The 17,822-nt window shown below is 41.1% G+C and overlaps 1 protein-coding gene across 3 annotated transcripts in view; it reads right to left on the reverse strand.

Annotated features, from left to right (window-relative positions):
- Window positions 1–11,321, reverse strand: part of slc24a4b (solute carrier family 24 member 4b) — a 35,596-nt gene extending 24,275 nt beyond the window's left edge. For all 3 annotated transcript variants that reach the window (XM_058078980.1, XM_058078979.1, XM_058078981.1), the window contains exons 1-2: window positions 10,625–11,321; window positions 4,485–4,589 (exon numbers count right to left, since the gene is read on the reverse strand). In XM_058078980.1, the coding sequence (XP_057934963.1) occupies window positions 4,485–4,589; window positions 10,625–10,781 (262 nt within the window). In that variant the 5' untranslated portion in view covers window positions 10,782–11,321. The remainder of the gene's footprint in view (window positions 1–4,484; window positions 4,590–10,624) is intronic.
- Window positions 11,322–17,822: the final 6,501 nt, after the last annotated feature.

Below are 17,822 nucleotides of genomic sequence, written 5' to 3' on the forward strand. Positions count from 1 at the left end.
AAACAGCATCAGCACCTTGGTGAGGCCTTTACCGCTCCCACAAATAACGGCCGGGGAAAGGGAAGGGAAGTCGAGTGTAATCTATGCAGCGCGGTTAAATGGAGCTTGCGAGGCTGCGCTCGCTCAGCATATAAACAAACGCCCACAGTGATCCTTCTCATCCCATCTCGACGTGTTCCATTTGCACCTAGCTTTATTGGCAGTACCGGCCCACTGTGGATTCTACACAGGTGATTACATGTTTAGTTGGGGTCCACTGGGATATGTTGGATTTATATTTGCTTGGAGCACAAAAAAAAATGATACCCACTTAGTGTGGATGCAGTGTGGAGTCGTTTTCTTCTTCCCTGGTATTACTCGAGTTGATGTTACTTTGTAGGCTGGCGCTCAGGCCTCAGAGCGAGGAGACCCGAGTTCAATTTCACTCTCGACTATCTCTGTGTGGAGTTTGCACGTTCTCCCCGTGAATGCGTGGGTTTTCTCCGGGTACTCCGGTTTCCTCCCACATTCCAAAAAAAACATGCTAGGTTAATTAGCGACTCCAAATTATCCATAGGTATGAATGTGAGTGTGAATGGTTGTTTGTCTATATGTGCCCTGTGATTGGCTGTCCAGGGTGGACCCCGAAGACAGCTGGGATAGGCTCCAGCACCACCGCGACGATAAGCGGTAGAAAATGAATGAATGAATGCATCGTTTCAAAACCCGTTTCCAGCCATTTAACATCATTAGAGCCCTCTAGACATTAAATAACACCCCTATAGTCACATTTACAGAGAAATAAGCAACTGAAGCTGTCAATTTCCATTATTTTGATTCATAAGTGATGAAAATGTAAATTTTAATGTATAAAAGGTGTACCCCGCCTCTTGCCTGAGGACAGCTGGGATAGGCTCCAGCACCCCCCGCGAGGATAAGCGGTAGAAAATGAATGTTACTTTGATATTCATATTCATAAGACACTTTATTGAACCTGATATATTGCCAACTAAGTCAAATGATAAGAAAGCTGATATTTTTAATTTTGGCCAAAACATATATACTTAGTTTTTTTTTTACTATAGGTTCCAAAGATGATTAAAATTGATAAAATCATTAACATTTCAGTATTTCCTCGTTACCTTTTGACTTGATTTCTACTCTGTGCTAGGGGCCAACTAAAACCAAGCTGTGTACCACAAATGGCCCCCGGGCCGCACTTTGGACACCCTTGATTTCTAGCAGGGGTGGGCAAATATTTTGACTCGTGGGCCGTATTGAGTTAACAAAATTGTCCGGGTGGGCCAGAATATATATTTAACACACACACACACACACACTATTTTATGCTTAAAATTTACCTTTAATTATTCGACTAATTTTTTCTGGAAAAGTGTTACTAATATTCGATCAGCTGTATGTTCTCATGTCCCTTTTTTCAGGACCACATCAAACTATGTAATTTAATTTTACAGTTTTGTTTTTTTTTTTTACTAAATAAGACATCTGACTTGCCAGTCATGTTGCCAGTTTGTATGTTAAAAGTTGAAATACTTAGAAAGCAACTGGCGGGCCAGATTCAAACGCTTGGTGGGCCACATGTGGCCCCTGGGCTGTAGTTTGCCCACCCCTGATTTAGAGTTACATGTTAGGTCGTCGTGGTGCGAGTACTTTACACAGGTTACGTCGTCGTGGTGCGAGTACTTTACACAGGTTACGTCGTCGTGGTGCGAGTACTTTACACAGGTTACGTCGTCGTGGTGCGAGTACTTTACACAGGTTACGTCGTCATGGTGCGAGTACTTTACACAGGTTACGTCGTCGTGGTGCGAGTACTTTGCACATGTTACGTCGTCGTGGTGCGAGTACTTTGCACATGTTACGTCGTCGTGGTGCGAGTACTTTGCACATGTTACGTCGTCGTGGTGCGAGTACTTTACACAGGTTACGTCGTCGTGGTGCGATTACTTTATACCTGTTATGTTGTCGTGGTGCGAGTACTTTATACATGTTTTGTCGTTGTGGTGCGAGTACTTTATACCTGTTATGTTATGTACCGGCAACTGGCGGGCCGGATTCAAACGCTTGGTGGACCGCATGTGGCCCCCGAACCGTAGTTTGCCCACCCTTGGTCTAGGGTCTAACCAGAAATAAAAGCAGCTATGTGTGTTTCTTCATAATTCATAGCACCGTGTATGACTTTTTTACTAGACGCTTATGTAAAATTGAGCCCTTTTAAAAGAAATATTCCACACCAAGGTGGCTTTTAACGGTGTGGAACCCACAAAGAACATAAAAGAGAAGTGTGTGTGTGTGGGGGGGGGGACGGGGGGGGGGTTAAAAAAGGGATGTAAAAAGACGTGACTTGTTGGAATTGTGTTACAAAGTGTGAAGAACGATCACAGTGGTGCTGTGGAACGATGAGCGCCGTTCCTGGGGCCCACATCTGGTCAGAACAAAGCGTTTTTTCCAATCCAATGCGTGTGTCCGCGACGGGATTATTCACGAGATGATACGAGTCATATGATGATTGGGGGTGGGGGGGGGGGGGTATAAGGAGGAAAAAAGGCGGAATGTAAAGTTCAGTCTGGTGCATTCGTAGGAGACTTTTGAAGTGGGGGGGTAATCTTTAAGGATTAGGCTTCTCTTGAAGAAAACTTCCAGGATTTTAATCCAGTCATTCATTCAATCAGCCCCTACTGTTACACGGCAACGAAGTAGTACGTTTATGGGGAGATTAAAAAAAAAAGGGTAGGTTTTGTTTAATAGTGGGTTACAACTCCGCTAATATCAGTAATTCCACAGGGGGGGGGAGCCGCCTGTTGTGACCAGAAATGAAGTAATAGCCCGTTTTTGGCGCCGCCGGGGCCGTTTGTGATGACACTTGAAATGACATCCAAATTGTCTGAGCCCCGCCGTCCTCCGTACTCAAACAAAACAAATCCAACAATCGAGTTGCGCCCCATTTGGTGAAATAATTACTTGTTGTTGACTTGATGGAGTCTGGAAGGAGGAACCCCCACCCCCCCTAACCCCCCCACAGGCCGCAATGAATCACCGGGATGGCTTCGAAAATAGCATTTAATTTCCACGCGACCCGGCGAGACAAAAAGGAGCGCTCTCCTTTTCAGTGCAGTCATTTGCATGTACAACACGATCCATTGCACATGCTCCAGTCAATGGGTAGCTATACCCCCCCCACAGCCCACCACCCCCACCCCCAATAAGTCATCACTTTAATCAATTTGTGACCCTTTTGGTGTTTATTGCCTTGTTAAAGATGTGCAGGGAATCACAAATGGACCCGATAATATCGTTGCGGGTTAAATGGCGTAATAGTCGCATTTGCATATGCAAAAAAAAAATGCTACCTTGGTTTTCAATATTAGTTCCAAAACATCTGGCGATAAACATCCAAGAACCGATTTCCAATTTCTCTCATCTGAATGAATGCAAATCCGATTAATCTGTTCCGGACACCCAAACATAAACAAAGAACATAAAACAAAATCGTAGAGGGAACAAGGCAGGATACGAACACACATGGGGGTTGGCAACGAGTTAGCATGATGTAATGGCGTAATAGTCGCATTTGCATATGCAAAAAAATGTTACCTTGGTTTTCAATATTAGTCATCATCGGAATGAATGCAAATCCGATTAATCTGTTCCGGACACCCAAATATAAATAAACACATCGTAGAGGGAACAAGGCAGGATACGAACACACATGGGGATTGGCAACGAGTTAGCATGATGTAATGGCGTAATAGTCTCATTTGCATATGCAAAAAAATGCTACCTAGGTTTTTGATATTAGTTCCAAAACATCTGACGATAAACATCCAAAAAACGATTTCCAATTTATCTCATCGGAATGAATGCAAATCTGATTAATCTGTTCCGGACACCCATATATAAATAAACACATCGTAGAGGGAACAAGGCAGGATATGAACACACATGGGGGTTGGCAACGAGTTAACATGATGTAATGGCGTAATAGTCGCATTTGCATATGCAAAAAAATGCTACCTTGGTTTTCAAAATTAGTTCCAAAACATCTGGCGATAAACATCCAAAAAACGATGCACTTTCTCTTATTGGAATGAACGCAAATCCGATTAATCTGTTCCGGACACCGAAACATAAATAAACACAAAGGGAACAAGGCAGGATACGGGTTCTGCGGGTACACCGGTTTCCTCCGACATTCCAAAAACATGCTAGGTTAATTAGCGACTCCAAATTGTCCATAGGTATGAATGTGAGTGTGAATGGTTGTTTGTCTATATGTGCCCTGTGATTGGCTTGGCCACCAGTCCAGGGTGTACCCCGCCTCTTGCCCGAAGACAGCTGGGATAGGCTCCAGCACCCCCCCCCCCCCCCCCCCCGCGACCCTCGTGAGGAAAAGCGGTAGAAAATGAATGTAAACAATACAGTGACATTGAAACAATAAGTGTAAACAAGTGCATGTTGTGTGGGGGCGTGTGGGGTCATCATACCTGGTGCTGAACAGTTTTTGGGCTCGGTATCATTTTCAGATGCTGTCGCCATTAGCCGCCTGCCCCAGCGCTCCAGGCTGGGGTCTTCCACTATCATCCCATGGCCTGCAAGGCAACACACAAACAGCATTGTTTATAAAATGACTGCTTTAATAAATATTTACATTAACAACACACCTGAGATAATACATAGGAAACCTCATTCATACAATTTTTTTTTTTTTTTTTTTTTAAATCCCATCGGAAATGAAGCTGCTTTGCCCTTATGCCTCCAAAATGAGGACAGGCAATAAAAAAATAAAAATAAAATAAAAAATAATAAAATCATACCAGCCAGTCCAGACGTGTTTGCCAACTCACTTTTATTTTGATCTAATTTGTTGCTGCACAAATGACAGACAGCTTCAGGCCAGATGAGAAAACGGTTTGCTCGGTTGCAAAAATGATGAGTGGATGTTGGTGACGCGAGGCCCTAATTACCGTTGCACAAGAGCGTGCAATATTGCAGACCACCCCGCCCGACTTTGCTTGTGAGGCCATGAAGAATGCTCGAAAAAAGACTTTCCTTAAGTCCGCTCACATGGCTTTTCTATAATCGTCTTTTTGGAGCATGTGAAGGCCCTCTGTGACCGTTGCCGTTCATTTTAAAAGACAACATTTTGGATTCATTGTGGTTTCATGAAAACAAAACAATAATCATAATGACAATCGTATTCATGTATGGACAATTAAAAAAAATCATGCAGAAGGAAGGGAAAAAAGGTCACAGGTCACTTATGGTAAACACCAGCAGTGGTTGAAGCCAAGCAAACAGCAGCGGCCACGTGGTTGTACCCAAGCAGAACTAAGATCAATGTAATTTTCCTCGGATGGACAACAAGCCTCCTGCAGGCCTTCCTTCCAGCTCATCCACATGTAATGTGTGTGGAATTGAAATTTCATTGAGTCATTTTTTATCATATACGACTGTTCAGTCTGACATTAGTAATGCATATAAGTGCTTTCTTGCAGTAGTTTGTATACATATTAGTATATTTACATATATATTTCCTAGTGAGTTTTACTGCGAGTTGGTTGAAAGCGTGTTATTGTGTGTAGCTGCTCTATACGAGTCTACAACTCAATGCAAAGCGTCGAAAATTAGCATAATAGGTCCCATTTAAGCATAAAATGACTAAATTAAGTAAAACACAAATATAAAGGTATTCAAAACACTCAGAAACGTAATGTATGTAGACGATTTCTGTGCAGGTTATTGTGTGTAGCTGCTCTATACGAGTCTACAACTCAATACAAAGTGTTGCAAATTAGCATAATAGGTCCATTTTAAGCATAAAAATGACTAAATTAAAGTAAAACACAAATATAAGGTATTCAGAAGACTCATTCTGAGACGTGATGATATGTAGATGATTTCTGTGCAGGTTATTGTGTGTAGCTGCTCCATACAAGTCTACAACTCAATACAAAAGCACAGAAAATTTGCATAATACGTCCCCTTTAATTTTGTCATTTTTATGCTTAAAGTAAAGCACAAATATAAGGTATTCAGAAGAATCATTCTGAGACGTGATGATATGTAGACGATTTCTGTGCAGGTTATTGTGTGTAGCTGCTCTATACGAGTCTACAACTCAATTCAAAGCGACAAAAATTACCATAGTAGGTCCCCTTTAACCATAAAAATTAAGTAAAACACAAATATAAGGGATTCAAAAGACTCATTCTGAGACACGATGATATGTAGACGATTTCTGTGCAGGTTATTGTGTGTAGCTGCTCTATACGAGTCTAGTAATGAGTAGTAGTGCATATCTAAAAGTGCTTTCTTGCAGTAGTTTGTATAGATATATGTATATATTAGTATATTTACATATATATTTCCTAGTGAGTTTTACTGCGAGTTGGTTGAAAGTTCATTTCTGTGCAGGATATTGTGTGTAGCTGCTCTATACGAGTCTACAACTCAATACAAAGCGTTGCAAATTAGCATAATAGGTCCCCTTTAAGCATAAAAATGGCTAAATTAAGTAAAACAAATATAAAGGTATTCAAAACACTCAGACGTGATGGTATGTAGACGATTTCTGTGCCGGTTATTGTGTGTAGCTGCTTTATACGAGTCTACAACTCAATTCAAAGCGCCAAAAATTAGCATAATAGGTCCCCTTTAATTTAGTAATTTTTATGCTTAAAGTAAAACACAAATATAAAGGTATTCAGAAGAATCATTCTGAGACGTGATATGTAGACGATTTCTGTGCAGGTTATTGTGTGTAGCTGCTCTATACGAGTATACAACTCAATACAAAGTGTTGCAAATTAGCGTAATAGAACCCTTTTAAGCATAAAAATAACTAAATTAAAGTAAAACACAAATATAAGGCATTCAGAAGACTCATTCTGAGATGTGATGATATGTAGTATTTCACACTGGTCACTAGGTGTGATGACACAAGCACCAGACTCAATAAAAACGCAAATGTGAACCCTCAAAATGCCACTTCCTGTCTACGGAACAACACCAATCAGGATGTCGACAAAAAAAAACACAATATTCTGTCTCATACATGCGAGTTGCTTATGCGGAAACAACATTACTCGTGTTTGGCTGGGGGTCAAAGCACCAATGGTCGCCGTGCATGGCTTTCTTCTTTCACACCGCAGAGGGCTTCAGAGACGGTGCTCGCACACAAAACACAACAGTAACAACAGAGTGCGGCCGCGTGGGTGTGTGTGGTCTACTGGTGAGGACATCCTCCAGTCCTGTTCAATGAGCCCAGCAGGGGGACACACCAAGGACAAACATCCATCAGTCCTGCTGGGCTACCACCGCATATTCTCTCCATCAATAGTCTGACAAAAATAAAAGACACGAGGAGACAAACGCTGCAAATGTAAGCTGCCTTGATTTTTTTTTTTTTTTAAACACCTGTCCATCCATCCATCCATCCATCCATCCATCCATCCACATCAGCATGCAAGGCAGCATGTCACGCCGCGGCCCGCTTTACGGCGGTATATGACCCAGGAGGTGCATCAAATCCCATCCATCTGGACCATTCAGCAAATCAACACAGCACTACTAGAAATCAGACGGGTGCAAACAGGTTTTTTTTCCCGCGACATGACACATGCTTGTTGCCCCCCCCCCACTCCCCCCACTCCCCCACTCCCCCCTCCTCCTCTCTTTTGTGATGCTCCGAAAGATCTATTCAATTAGACAGATCTGATTATGGTGGGTCTCGTGGCTTCAGAGGGGATTTCGGGCGTTCTCACATACGTGGCTGCCGTGCGGCTGCAGTTGAGCCGTTCACGAGGCTTCTGTGCAATAGTCCCGACATGGCGATGACCGCGTGGGTCAGGCAAACTTGATTAAGGCAAGCCATTAGCCACTTGTGTGTGTGGGTGTGTGTTTATATAGAGCCTATTAGATAGCAACAAAAGCCACCTTTTGGAAATAGATTTGCTCTCACGTATGATATTCCAGAATAATCATTTAAGCCTCTTGTTGTTTCAACGTAATTAATAAAACTCCTAATGGAGCCTGTTGGATATCTACGGTACCGGGAGGCAAAGTGGGTGTGGACTACGCCAAGGATACATTTAAGTACTCACACTACGACAACGCAACTTGTATAAAGTACTCACACCACGACGACGCAACTTGTATAAAGTACTCACACCACGACAACATAACATGTATAAAGTACTCGCACCACGACGACGTAACTTGTATAAAGTACTCGCACCACGACGACGTAACTTGTATAAAGTACTCGCACCACCACGACGTAACTTGTATAAAGTACTCACACTATGACAGCTTGTATAAAGTACTCCCACCACGACAACGTAACATGTATAAAGTACTCCCACCACGACAGCGCAACATGTATAAAGCACTCACACCACGACAGCGCAACATGTATAAAGTACTCACCCCACGACAACATAACTTGTATAAAGTACTCACACCACGACAACATAACATGTATAAAGTACTCACACTACGATGACGTAACATGTATAAAGTACTCTCACTACGATGACGTAACATGTATAAAGTACTCTCACTATGATGACGTAACATGTATAAAGTACTCACACTACGACAACGTAACATGTATAAAGTACTCGCACTACAACAACGTAACATGTATAAAGTACTCGCACTACAACAACGTAACATGTATAAAGTACTCGCACTACAATAACATAACATGTATAAAGTACTCGCACTACGACAACGTAACTTGTACAAAGTACTCGCACCACGACAAAACTTGTATAAAGTACTCGCACTACGACAACATAACATGTATAAAGTACTCACACCATGACCACGTAACATGTATAAAGTACTCACACTACAACGACCTAACATGTATAAAGTACTCGCACCACGACAACGTAACATGTAGAAAGTACTCACACCACAACAACGTAACATGTATAAAGTAATCGCAGTACAACAACATAACATGTATAAAGTACTCGCACTACAACAACATAACATATATAAAATACTTGCACTACAACTACACAACTTGTATAAAGTACTCGCACCATGACAACTTGTATAAAGTACTCGCACTACAACAACGCTACTTGTATAAAGTACTCGCACTATGACAATGTAACATGTATAAAGTACTCTCACTACGACAACGCAACATGTAACTCTAAATCAGGGGTGGGCAAACTACAGCCCAGGGGCCACATGTGGCCCACCAAGCGTTTGAATCCGGCCCTCCAGTTGCTTTCTAAGTATTTCACCTTTTAACATACAAACTGGCATGTCCAGGGTGTACCCCGCCTCTCACCTGAAGACAGCTGGGATAGGCTCCAGCACTCCCGCCCCCCCGCAACCCTTGTGAGGATAAGTGGTAGAAAATGAATGAATGAAATTCCATTTTTTCCATTACAAGTATTCAGCATCACAAGTATTTCCTATTTGTAGGAGCCCGCCACAAATAAAGTTGGACCGCCACAGAAGAATTTGGCATCCACACTGATTGAGAGTTAAATCCAGCAGCGCTATCCAGCGAGCCAAAAGCCAGAGGCTGTCCTGCACAAATCTTAAGTCATCGCAACGCGAGGCTAAAACAGGCAACGCCACAGATACATTACAGTTTTGAGCGTCGCCCTCTGCTGGATTCTTAGCTGTAGCACTTTTGTTTTTTTCCCCCCTGCAGATAGTAGCATAAAGGTACTTTCTATTGAAGTTAAATTGAATAAAAATTTATTATTTTAATTTTTGTCATTTTTGGCATTTTTTTGGCAGCTTAAGCAAACGACACCATCGACGGTTGACCTCTGAACCCGGCGGTTTGCCTGCTACTCTTTCAGCAACAAAAAATGTCCAAGGTTGGTGGTCGGATTACATAACTGCGTGTGAGGCGTTTGGGATGCTCTGCGTGTCAGTGTTTGCACAGGCCTAAAGGGAAGAGTTTTAACATGGGTGGGGAGGGCAGGAAGGGGGTGGGATTGGGGAGGGGGGGGCATGTTTGGAGAGTGTGCCTGCTTGCTTCCCTGCCCGTCTGCATGCATGCATGCATGCATGCGTGGATGCGTGGTTGGGAAATCTCACGCACCACACATGACCACCGCTCATCCTGTGCTCTCCGGACATCTGCGTGGATATTTGTCACTCCACGGCTCGTGTTTTTTTTATCCTAATCATTCAAACACGCTGATGACTGAGGTGTGTGTATGTGTGTGTGTGTGTGTGTGTGTGTGTGTGACACGACAATACAAAACCACAAAGTGGATCGTGCTGCAAAATCGACGAACGGATTCGGGTGTGCGCATGTACAGCGTGCGTGCGTGCGCCGTGATTACGCGCCTGTGCTCCTCTCCAAATTAAAATGTGCAGCTGCCACACTGCGGCAATAGGGAGCAACATTCTAAAACGCTACCCCCCCACCGACACCCCCCCAATAATAATAAAAAAAAATACTAAAATCATGATTTTTTTTAAAAAAGAGCACGCCAGAGAAAATGCAGCAGTGTTGCGTTCACGTACCCATGGCGATACATCCCCGTGCCGTTGCTACTGATAGACAAGATTGTGGTTGTGCGTGATTATACTGCAGATATCCGTGTATGTGTGTTTGTGTGTGTGTTCACGCACTCACCTGTTTTAGTCAACAGCGCCGACATGGTCCACGCCACGAAGAGGGCACTGCAGATGAAGCACACCTGGACAAAAAGCATCTCCCTCCTCTTGCGAACTTTGAAGATTTTCGCCATGATGCTCTTCTTGGACGCGTTCACGGTGTCGTCCTGTTCCATGTTGATTCCACTTTTATCTTCGTGTTATTATTATTGTTATTATGTTGGATTATTTTTGCCGTCCTTGAGAGCTGAAGAAACCGGCGCCCTGTTTGTCTGTTTTTTTTTTGGTCTTTTAAACGCAACACAACCGGGTCGTGGTCTTCATGTCAATGCGTAATCACTGAAGGGAAATAGTACTATAAATCAATGCAGCCATGGAAGAACATCCAGTAGGTTCCAGCTCCCATCCAACACGCATGTTGTCCCGTCAAGAGAAATGGGAGGGGAGGGAGAGTGTGTGTGTGTGGTGGTGGTGGGGGGGGGAGAAAAAGCCGCTGTCATCCGCTGCTAGATCCTCTCTCCTTGTTGTAGTTTGGCGGTTTGCCTCCAAAGGCGCCAATGTCCCGTCATCAAAGCTGCGTGGGGAGCAAGTCCACGCACCTGCGCCTGATCAGTGTCTTCGCTCCGCGGGTGTGCGTGGAGGTTAATTGTCACATTCAGGCGGAAGTCGTGCAGCAGCGGCGGCGGCAGCAGGAACGTCCTCCCCCACTACCGCCCCACCCCCCTCCCCCTCCACATGGATTCCTGCAGGAAAGAGAGAGGAGCTTTTACCCTGCGACCTTCACCCCCCCGCCCCCATCAATGAGACAGTAGGCTCATCCAACGTGCAAAAAAAAAAAAAAAACATTCTCCACACTCATTGATCACGTAATTTGCATCACGTGATCAAAACAGGATCATGTTTTTTTTCTGATTGATATACAGGAAATAACACGCAAATGATCAAATTATGGAAGTCATGACTTCAGAATGGAATGGACAGCAGACCGCCATCGATGAATGGCTTCTATGGTCATGTGTTGCTGGGCAAAGTTCACCTTAAACCACTGGGATATTAAAAAATAAATAAATGACACAAACATATCAATAAGAACGGTGGTCGAGTGGTTAGCGCACAGACCTCACAGCTAGAACACCAGGGTTCAATTCCACCCTCGGCCATCTCTGTGTGGAGTTTGCATGTTCTCCCCGTGCATGCGTGGGTTTTTTTCCGGGTACTCCGGTTTCCTCCCACATTCCAAAAACATGCTAGGTTAATTAGCGACTCCAAATTGTCCATAGGTATGAATGTGAGTGTGAATGGTTGTTTGTCTATATGTGCCCTGTGATTGGCTGGCCACCAGTCCAGGGTGTACCCCGCCTGTCGGCAGAAGACAGCTGGGATAGGCTCCAGCACCCCCCGCTACCCTCGTGAGGAAAAGCGGTACTCAATAAATTCATAAAAAACAAAATGGTGCCTTCAAGTTACCAATTAAAAAAAGTGACGTTCTGTTGGATTATGTACATTTGTTTTGTGCCTTTTTTAGTTACAATCACTCATTCATTCATTCATTCATTTTCTACCGCTTATCCTCACGAGGGTCTCGGGGGTGCTGGAGCCTATCCCAGCTGTCTTCTGCCAAGAAACGGGGTATACACCCTGGACTGGTGGCCAGCCAATCACAGGGCACATATAGACAAACAACCATTCACACTCACATTCATACCTATGGACAATTTGGAGTCGCTAATTAACCTAGCATGTTTTTGGACCGGAGTACCCGGAGAAAAAACATGCAAACTCCACACAGAGATGGCCGAGGGTGGGATTGAACTCGGGTGTCCTAGCTGTGAAGTCTGCAAGCTAACCACTCGAACACCGTTCAGCCGCAATATATAAATTAACAGTATATTAAATTAACAGGTAATTTGGGGGGGGGGGGGGGGGGCTCAACTTGGAGAATGGTCATTTCCAAACTTGAAGGTTGCGGGTTCGATCATGTGGAAGTATCCTTGGGCAAGATTACTCCTGGTGTTGCGTCATCAGTAGGTAAATGTAAACAGTGTCAAAGCGTTTTGAGCGCTATACAAGTTAAATTTAACATTTTTGCCATTTGCTGATGGTCCCTTAAGATTAATTTCCTACCTATTCTCCTGTTTAGGGGTCACAGGGAGCTGGAGCCTATCCCAGCTGATTTAGCGAGAGAGTGGGGTACACCTTAGACTGTTTACTTGTTCATCAGAGATCTGAAATCACATAAAAAAACATAATTTTGGTGTTTTTTTTCCTATAATATCAGTATTTTCTAGGGTTTTAAAGGCAGGACATTATTTAAAATGTCCTTTGGGATCTTTAAGGCTGGGTTGCAAATGACGGTCTACGTGCAAAAATGGCCAACGTGTGTCTTTCGTACATTTTTTTGCAGTCAGATTAGGGCAAAATACGTCATATCTGCAGACTCCTATGATTGTCAAGCACCCCCCCGTACGTAATTAGTGGTAGGTTCTCCACTCTAAAAAACACGACTTTTATACAGTTGAAATAACTGAACTCTAATTAAATATATTTTTAAACTACCGCAGCTTTTATTTCCGACGACTAGCCTGGCATGGATAACAGTGGTCCGCCTTATGAAACCCAAGCCAATAATTCCCAGGTCATGAGTTCGCCGATATCTTATAACTAATAAATGAACTTCAAGTCACCTGCCATCCATATTTTGATTTCCAGGTTCAAGATAGCGAGGTCAGAAACAGGCGGTAATTTCTTCTTCCAGTGGCGTTGAGGTGCAGCCTCGGGCAAGGGCAACCATTCCTTGGGTCCTTGTAAGGACGCCTTGCAATATCTGAGAAGACAGTAAAGAAAAACATTAAGTTGCCTGAGAACAAAATAAAATTGGGCATTAAAACAACGATAAAAAGTATTAGCTTACGATATGTCCAAGAAATCAACAATGTCGGTTGTCGGTCTCCGTACCCAGCTTCGACTTTAGTCGTATCTTGTAGTAGTAGTAGCAGTCAAGGCACTCTATCGGGGTACCCGGGGGACGGACGGTTGGAGGTTAAAGTGTCCATGGAGCCTACGAGTTTTGGGTATGGGTATCATTTGGTAATGGTAATGGTTTTATTTCATTTGAACATGCATCAGATTACAATTGAATGCATCACATAATCAGTTCACAGTTCCACATGTCCAAAAGGAGTAGCAAAGCTTATTAAATCCTACCCCTGCATCTGGTACTTTTACTATCAGTAACTGTTACATTTGTTCACTTCCTGCTTTCCTAATATAATTTATGTTTTTATTATTATATTATATAATTTTATTTTGAAATTAATTTTAATTTAAAAAATTTAATTTTAAGTTTAATTAAAAAAATTAATTTTAAGTTTAATTAAAAAAAATAATTTTAAGTTTAATTTAAAAAAATTAATTTTAAGTTTAATTTAAAAAAATAATTTTAAGTTTATTTAAAAATGTTAATTTTAATTTAAAAATGTTAATTTTAATTTTAATTTTAAAATCCTACCCCTCCATCTGGTACTTTTACTATCAGTAACTGTTACATTTGTTCACTTCCTGCTTTCTTAATATAATTTATGTTTTTATTATTATATTATATATTTTTTATTTTGAAATAGATTTTAATTTAAAAAAAATTATTTTAATTAAAAAAATTAATTTAAATTTTACTTTTAATTCAAAAATTTTAATTTTAATTTTAATTTTAAAATCCTACCCCTCCATCTGGTACTTTTACTATCAGTAACTGTTACATTTGTTCACTTCCTGCTTTCCTAATATAATTTATGTTTTTATTATTATATTATATATTTTTTATTTTGAAATTGATTTTAATTTAAAAATTTTAATTTTACTTTAATTTAAAAATTTTAATTTTAATTTAAAAATTTTAATTTTAATTTTAATTTTAATTTTAATTTTAATTTTAATTTTAATTTTAATTTTAATTTTAATTTTAATTTTAATTTTAATTTTAATTTTAATTTTAATTTTAATTTTAATTTTAAAATCCTACCCCTCCATCTGGTACTTTTACAATCAGTAACTGTTACATTTGCCTTTGTTCAATATTGAAATGTTTCCTGCCACCTCATGTCGTATATTTGTAATCTGAGGCGTCCCAGAAATGTATTTTCCTTAACCCTTTCAATGATTACACCGTCTATTTGTATTTGCTGGTACGTGTCCTTCCTGTTGCTGATTTTAGTTTTACTTAGGTTCAATTGGAAACTCTACAAGACTAAGTAAAGAGTGTCGGGACTGATGTACTTCAAGTCAGACATCCTGTCGATGGACGACAGCCAGCTTGATTTAATGTAAGTCTCCACCGATAGATTAGATATTCTCATAGTTCTCTAAGCTAATAGCTTCCTCGTTATACAGCGGACATTAAAGAGTATCAAGCCTGCCATAAATCTATGCGGCAAAAAGCATTAAAATCATTTACAAGCTCCAAAAGTGGAAAGCATCATCCCTCCGAATTGAATGAGGTTACCTTAAAGTGAGGTTACGTATTTGCCTAGATATGTTAAGCTAACCTTTTACAACATTTTTTAGAGGACTTGGCAAGCTGCCGCCGTGGACGGAGGTCACCTTAACTGCCAAGATAAGAAAATCTGTCTCGCCCTTGTAGGCAATCGCCGCCGTCAAGGCTGAAACAGCATGACAACATCGCCACCTCCACGGCGGCTGCACACTTAAGCAAAAAGACAGCAGCGTGGAAGGTAAAAAAAAAGGCCTTGCGCTGCAGTGCCATCTCCGGCAGACGAAAAGGTTATGTAAGATCGGGACTGTATCAGGCAGACCTCCAAGAAGGAAAAAAAAAAATAAAAAATCACGCATCATCTCCAAGAAGCATGCGAAACATTCTGTGAAGGCTGCTACTAAGCATGGCTTTTTGGATGTCTCAGCAAGTTTTGCCTTTATCCTTCTTGCCTGTGCACACACACACACACACACACACACACATATAAACGTCCATCAACATGTGTGACTCCATCCATGCCAGGGGATTAAGTCCCTTCCGGGGCCCTTGCCCACACAGCAGGCAGGCAATTGGGGAGCAGTGCCAGGTTCCTGCTTACAGAGATTTACCCCCGACTTTACACTCGCTGCCTTGGTCAAACATACACAGGCGGCCTCCTCTAACTTCAAACAGCACCTTGTCATTGGACACTAATTCGCTTCTTTCTGACTGCCTCGGTGGGGGTGGGTGGGTGTTTCAATGTGGGTTGATGCAAGCAAGGAGTAGTAAGTCGGTGTGTGAATGTGTTGTTTGGTATTAATGCCAAGCGTGAGTCATGTTTTCGCACCGCACGTCCAACTAATGGCTTGATGTCAACGGTGTTAAACAAAAGAGTTTTACACAACAATTGCCACTTGACTCTGACGTTGCTCATTTCTGAGTCCGACTGCAGCCATTCATCGGTTTTGTACTGCGGTCAAGCCTTTAAAAGGTGGTATTATATTCATATATAAAGATATTTTGCAGACATTTATTTACCCATTAAGCAAATAAAGTACTTATTTTAGCTCATACATCAAACACTTATATGCTAGGACTTCACTGGCTAAATGTACTGCAAAAAAAGGTCAGTAAGGATAATTCATAATGCCGCCTACAGAGAACATACTAATTCCTTATTTCTAAAATCACAAATACTTCAACTTGCTGATATAGTTCATCTTCAAACAGCTAAAATAATGCATAAAAAAAAATAAAATAAATAATAAATAAAATTTAAAAAAATGAATACAAAATAAAAAATAAAATAAAGCATAAGGCTAGAAATAACCAATTACCTAAAAATGTCATCCAATACTTCTCTACAAGAGAGGAGAAATATGATCTCAGGGAAGAACTACATTTGAAACACTTATATGCTAGGACTACGTTAAAAAGCCATAGCATTTCAGTATGTGGAATCAAACTATGGAATGGATTGAGTAAGGAAATCAAACAATGCATAACGATGAGCCAATTCAAGAAACAATACAAGCAGTTGATGTTTGCTAAATACAAGGATGAAGAGTCTTGAACCAGTCATGATGTGCTATATATATCACTATATTGACACTTACTATGGTACCCATTATGTCATTGGATGCTCATATCACCTTGTACTTTGGTACGGGACAAAAAATTAAAAATGTATTTTTTTAAATAAAAAAATAATTAAAAATTAAAAAAGAAAAAAATAATAAATACAAAAAAATATAAAAATTAAAAATAAATAAAAAAAAAAACAAAATGAAAAAAACCCCAAAAAGATATTAGGAAAGCAGGAAGTGAACAAATTTAACAGTTTTTTGATTGTAAAAGTACCAGATGGAGGGGTAGGATTTAATAAGCTTTGCTTCTTCATTAGGAATTTTTTTTGTAGTGTTCTGTCTATCAACTTTCATGAAATAATAAAATAAAATGCTTTCCAGTCTGCCAGTCCAGTCGGCAACATTTGGGCAACATAATTCTCCAAAATAAATTCTGGTGGAAAAGAAAAATCCATTATTTATCCCTAAAATACTGCTGGAATATTTTGGTCAGGGGGTGGTGCAAAGACCAGAATTATGATATTATTTTCAAATGCAAATGCTAATAATGCTTCACTGTAAAGCATCTTTGAGTATTTTCAAAAGCGCTATACAAATAAAATGCATTATTATTATTAATAGGTGTGGTGTTCAGTAATCTGTGGGCAAATTGTGCAAAAGAGGCATCTGTAGACGTGATGATGATTGGGCGTATGCTCGATATATAAAAAGGAAGTATGCCACCTTCCATTGCGCAGTGCTGGCATACTATTCAATACTTTCCTAATGAAGCTAGCAGACAGATGGAGATCCCTTTTTTTCTACCCAACCTGCCTACTTTTTACCCAAGCCCTCTTTGGCCAATGGCTGGTGCTAAGAGAAGAGTACAAGCTTTGCCGTCTCTGGAGAACTGCAGATTTTGCTCCTTGGAAAGGCTTCTCAGTTAACAGCAGAAAATAAAATAAAATATTCATCAGCAGCGTTGAGCATTCTGTGCTTGTCCCGCTGCTTTATTTGTATGCCTGCTCAGGTATGAAGCGTAAACGGGGGAAGAGAGAAGCAACCCCACTGACTATTCCGGAGGCGTATCCTGGACTGGCCTTGGCACAAACTTAGGTCTTCCTATATCAGAGCAAAAAAAAGATCTACATACGTCCATGTAATATCGTAGATGATCAGTAAGC

The sequence above is a fragment of the Doryrhamphus excisus genome, chromosome 1, assembly GCF_030265055.1.
Source record: "Doryrhamphus excisus isolate RoL2022-K1 chromosome 1, RoL_Dexc_1.0, whole genome shotgun sequence".
Taxonomy (NCBI): domain Eukaryota; kingdom Metazoa; phylum Chordata; class Actinopteri; order Syngnathiformes; family Syngnathidae; genus Doryrhamphus; species Doryrhamphus excisus.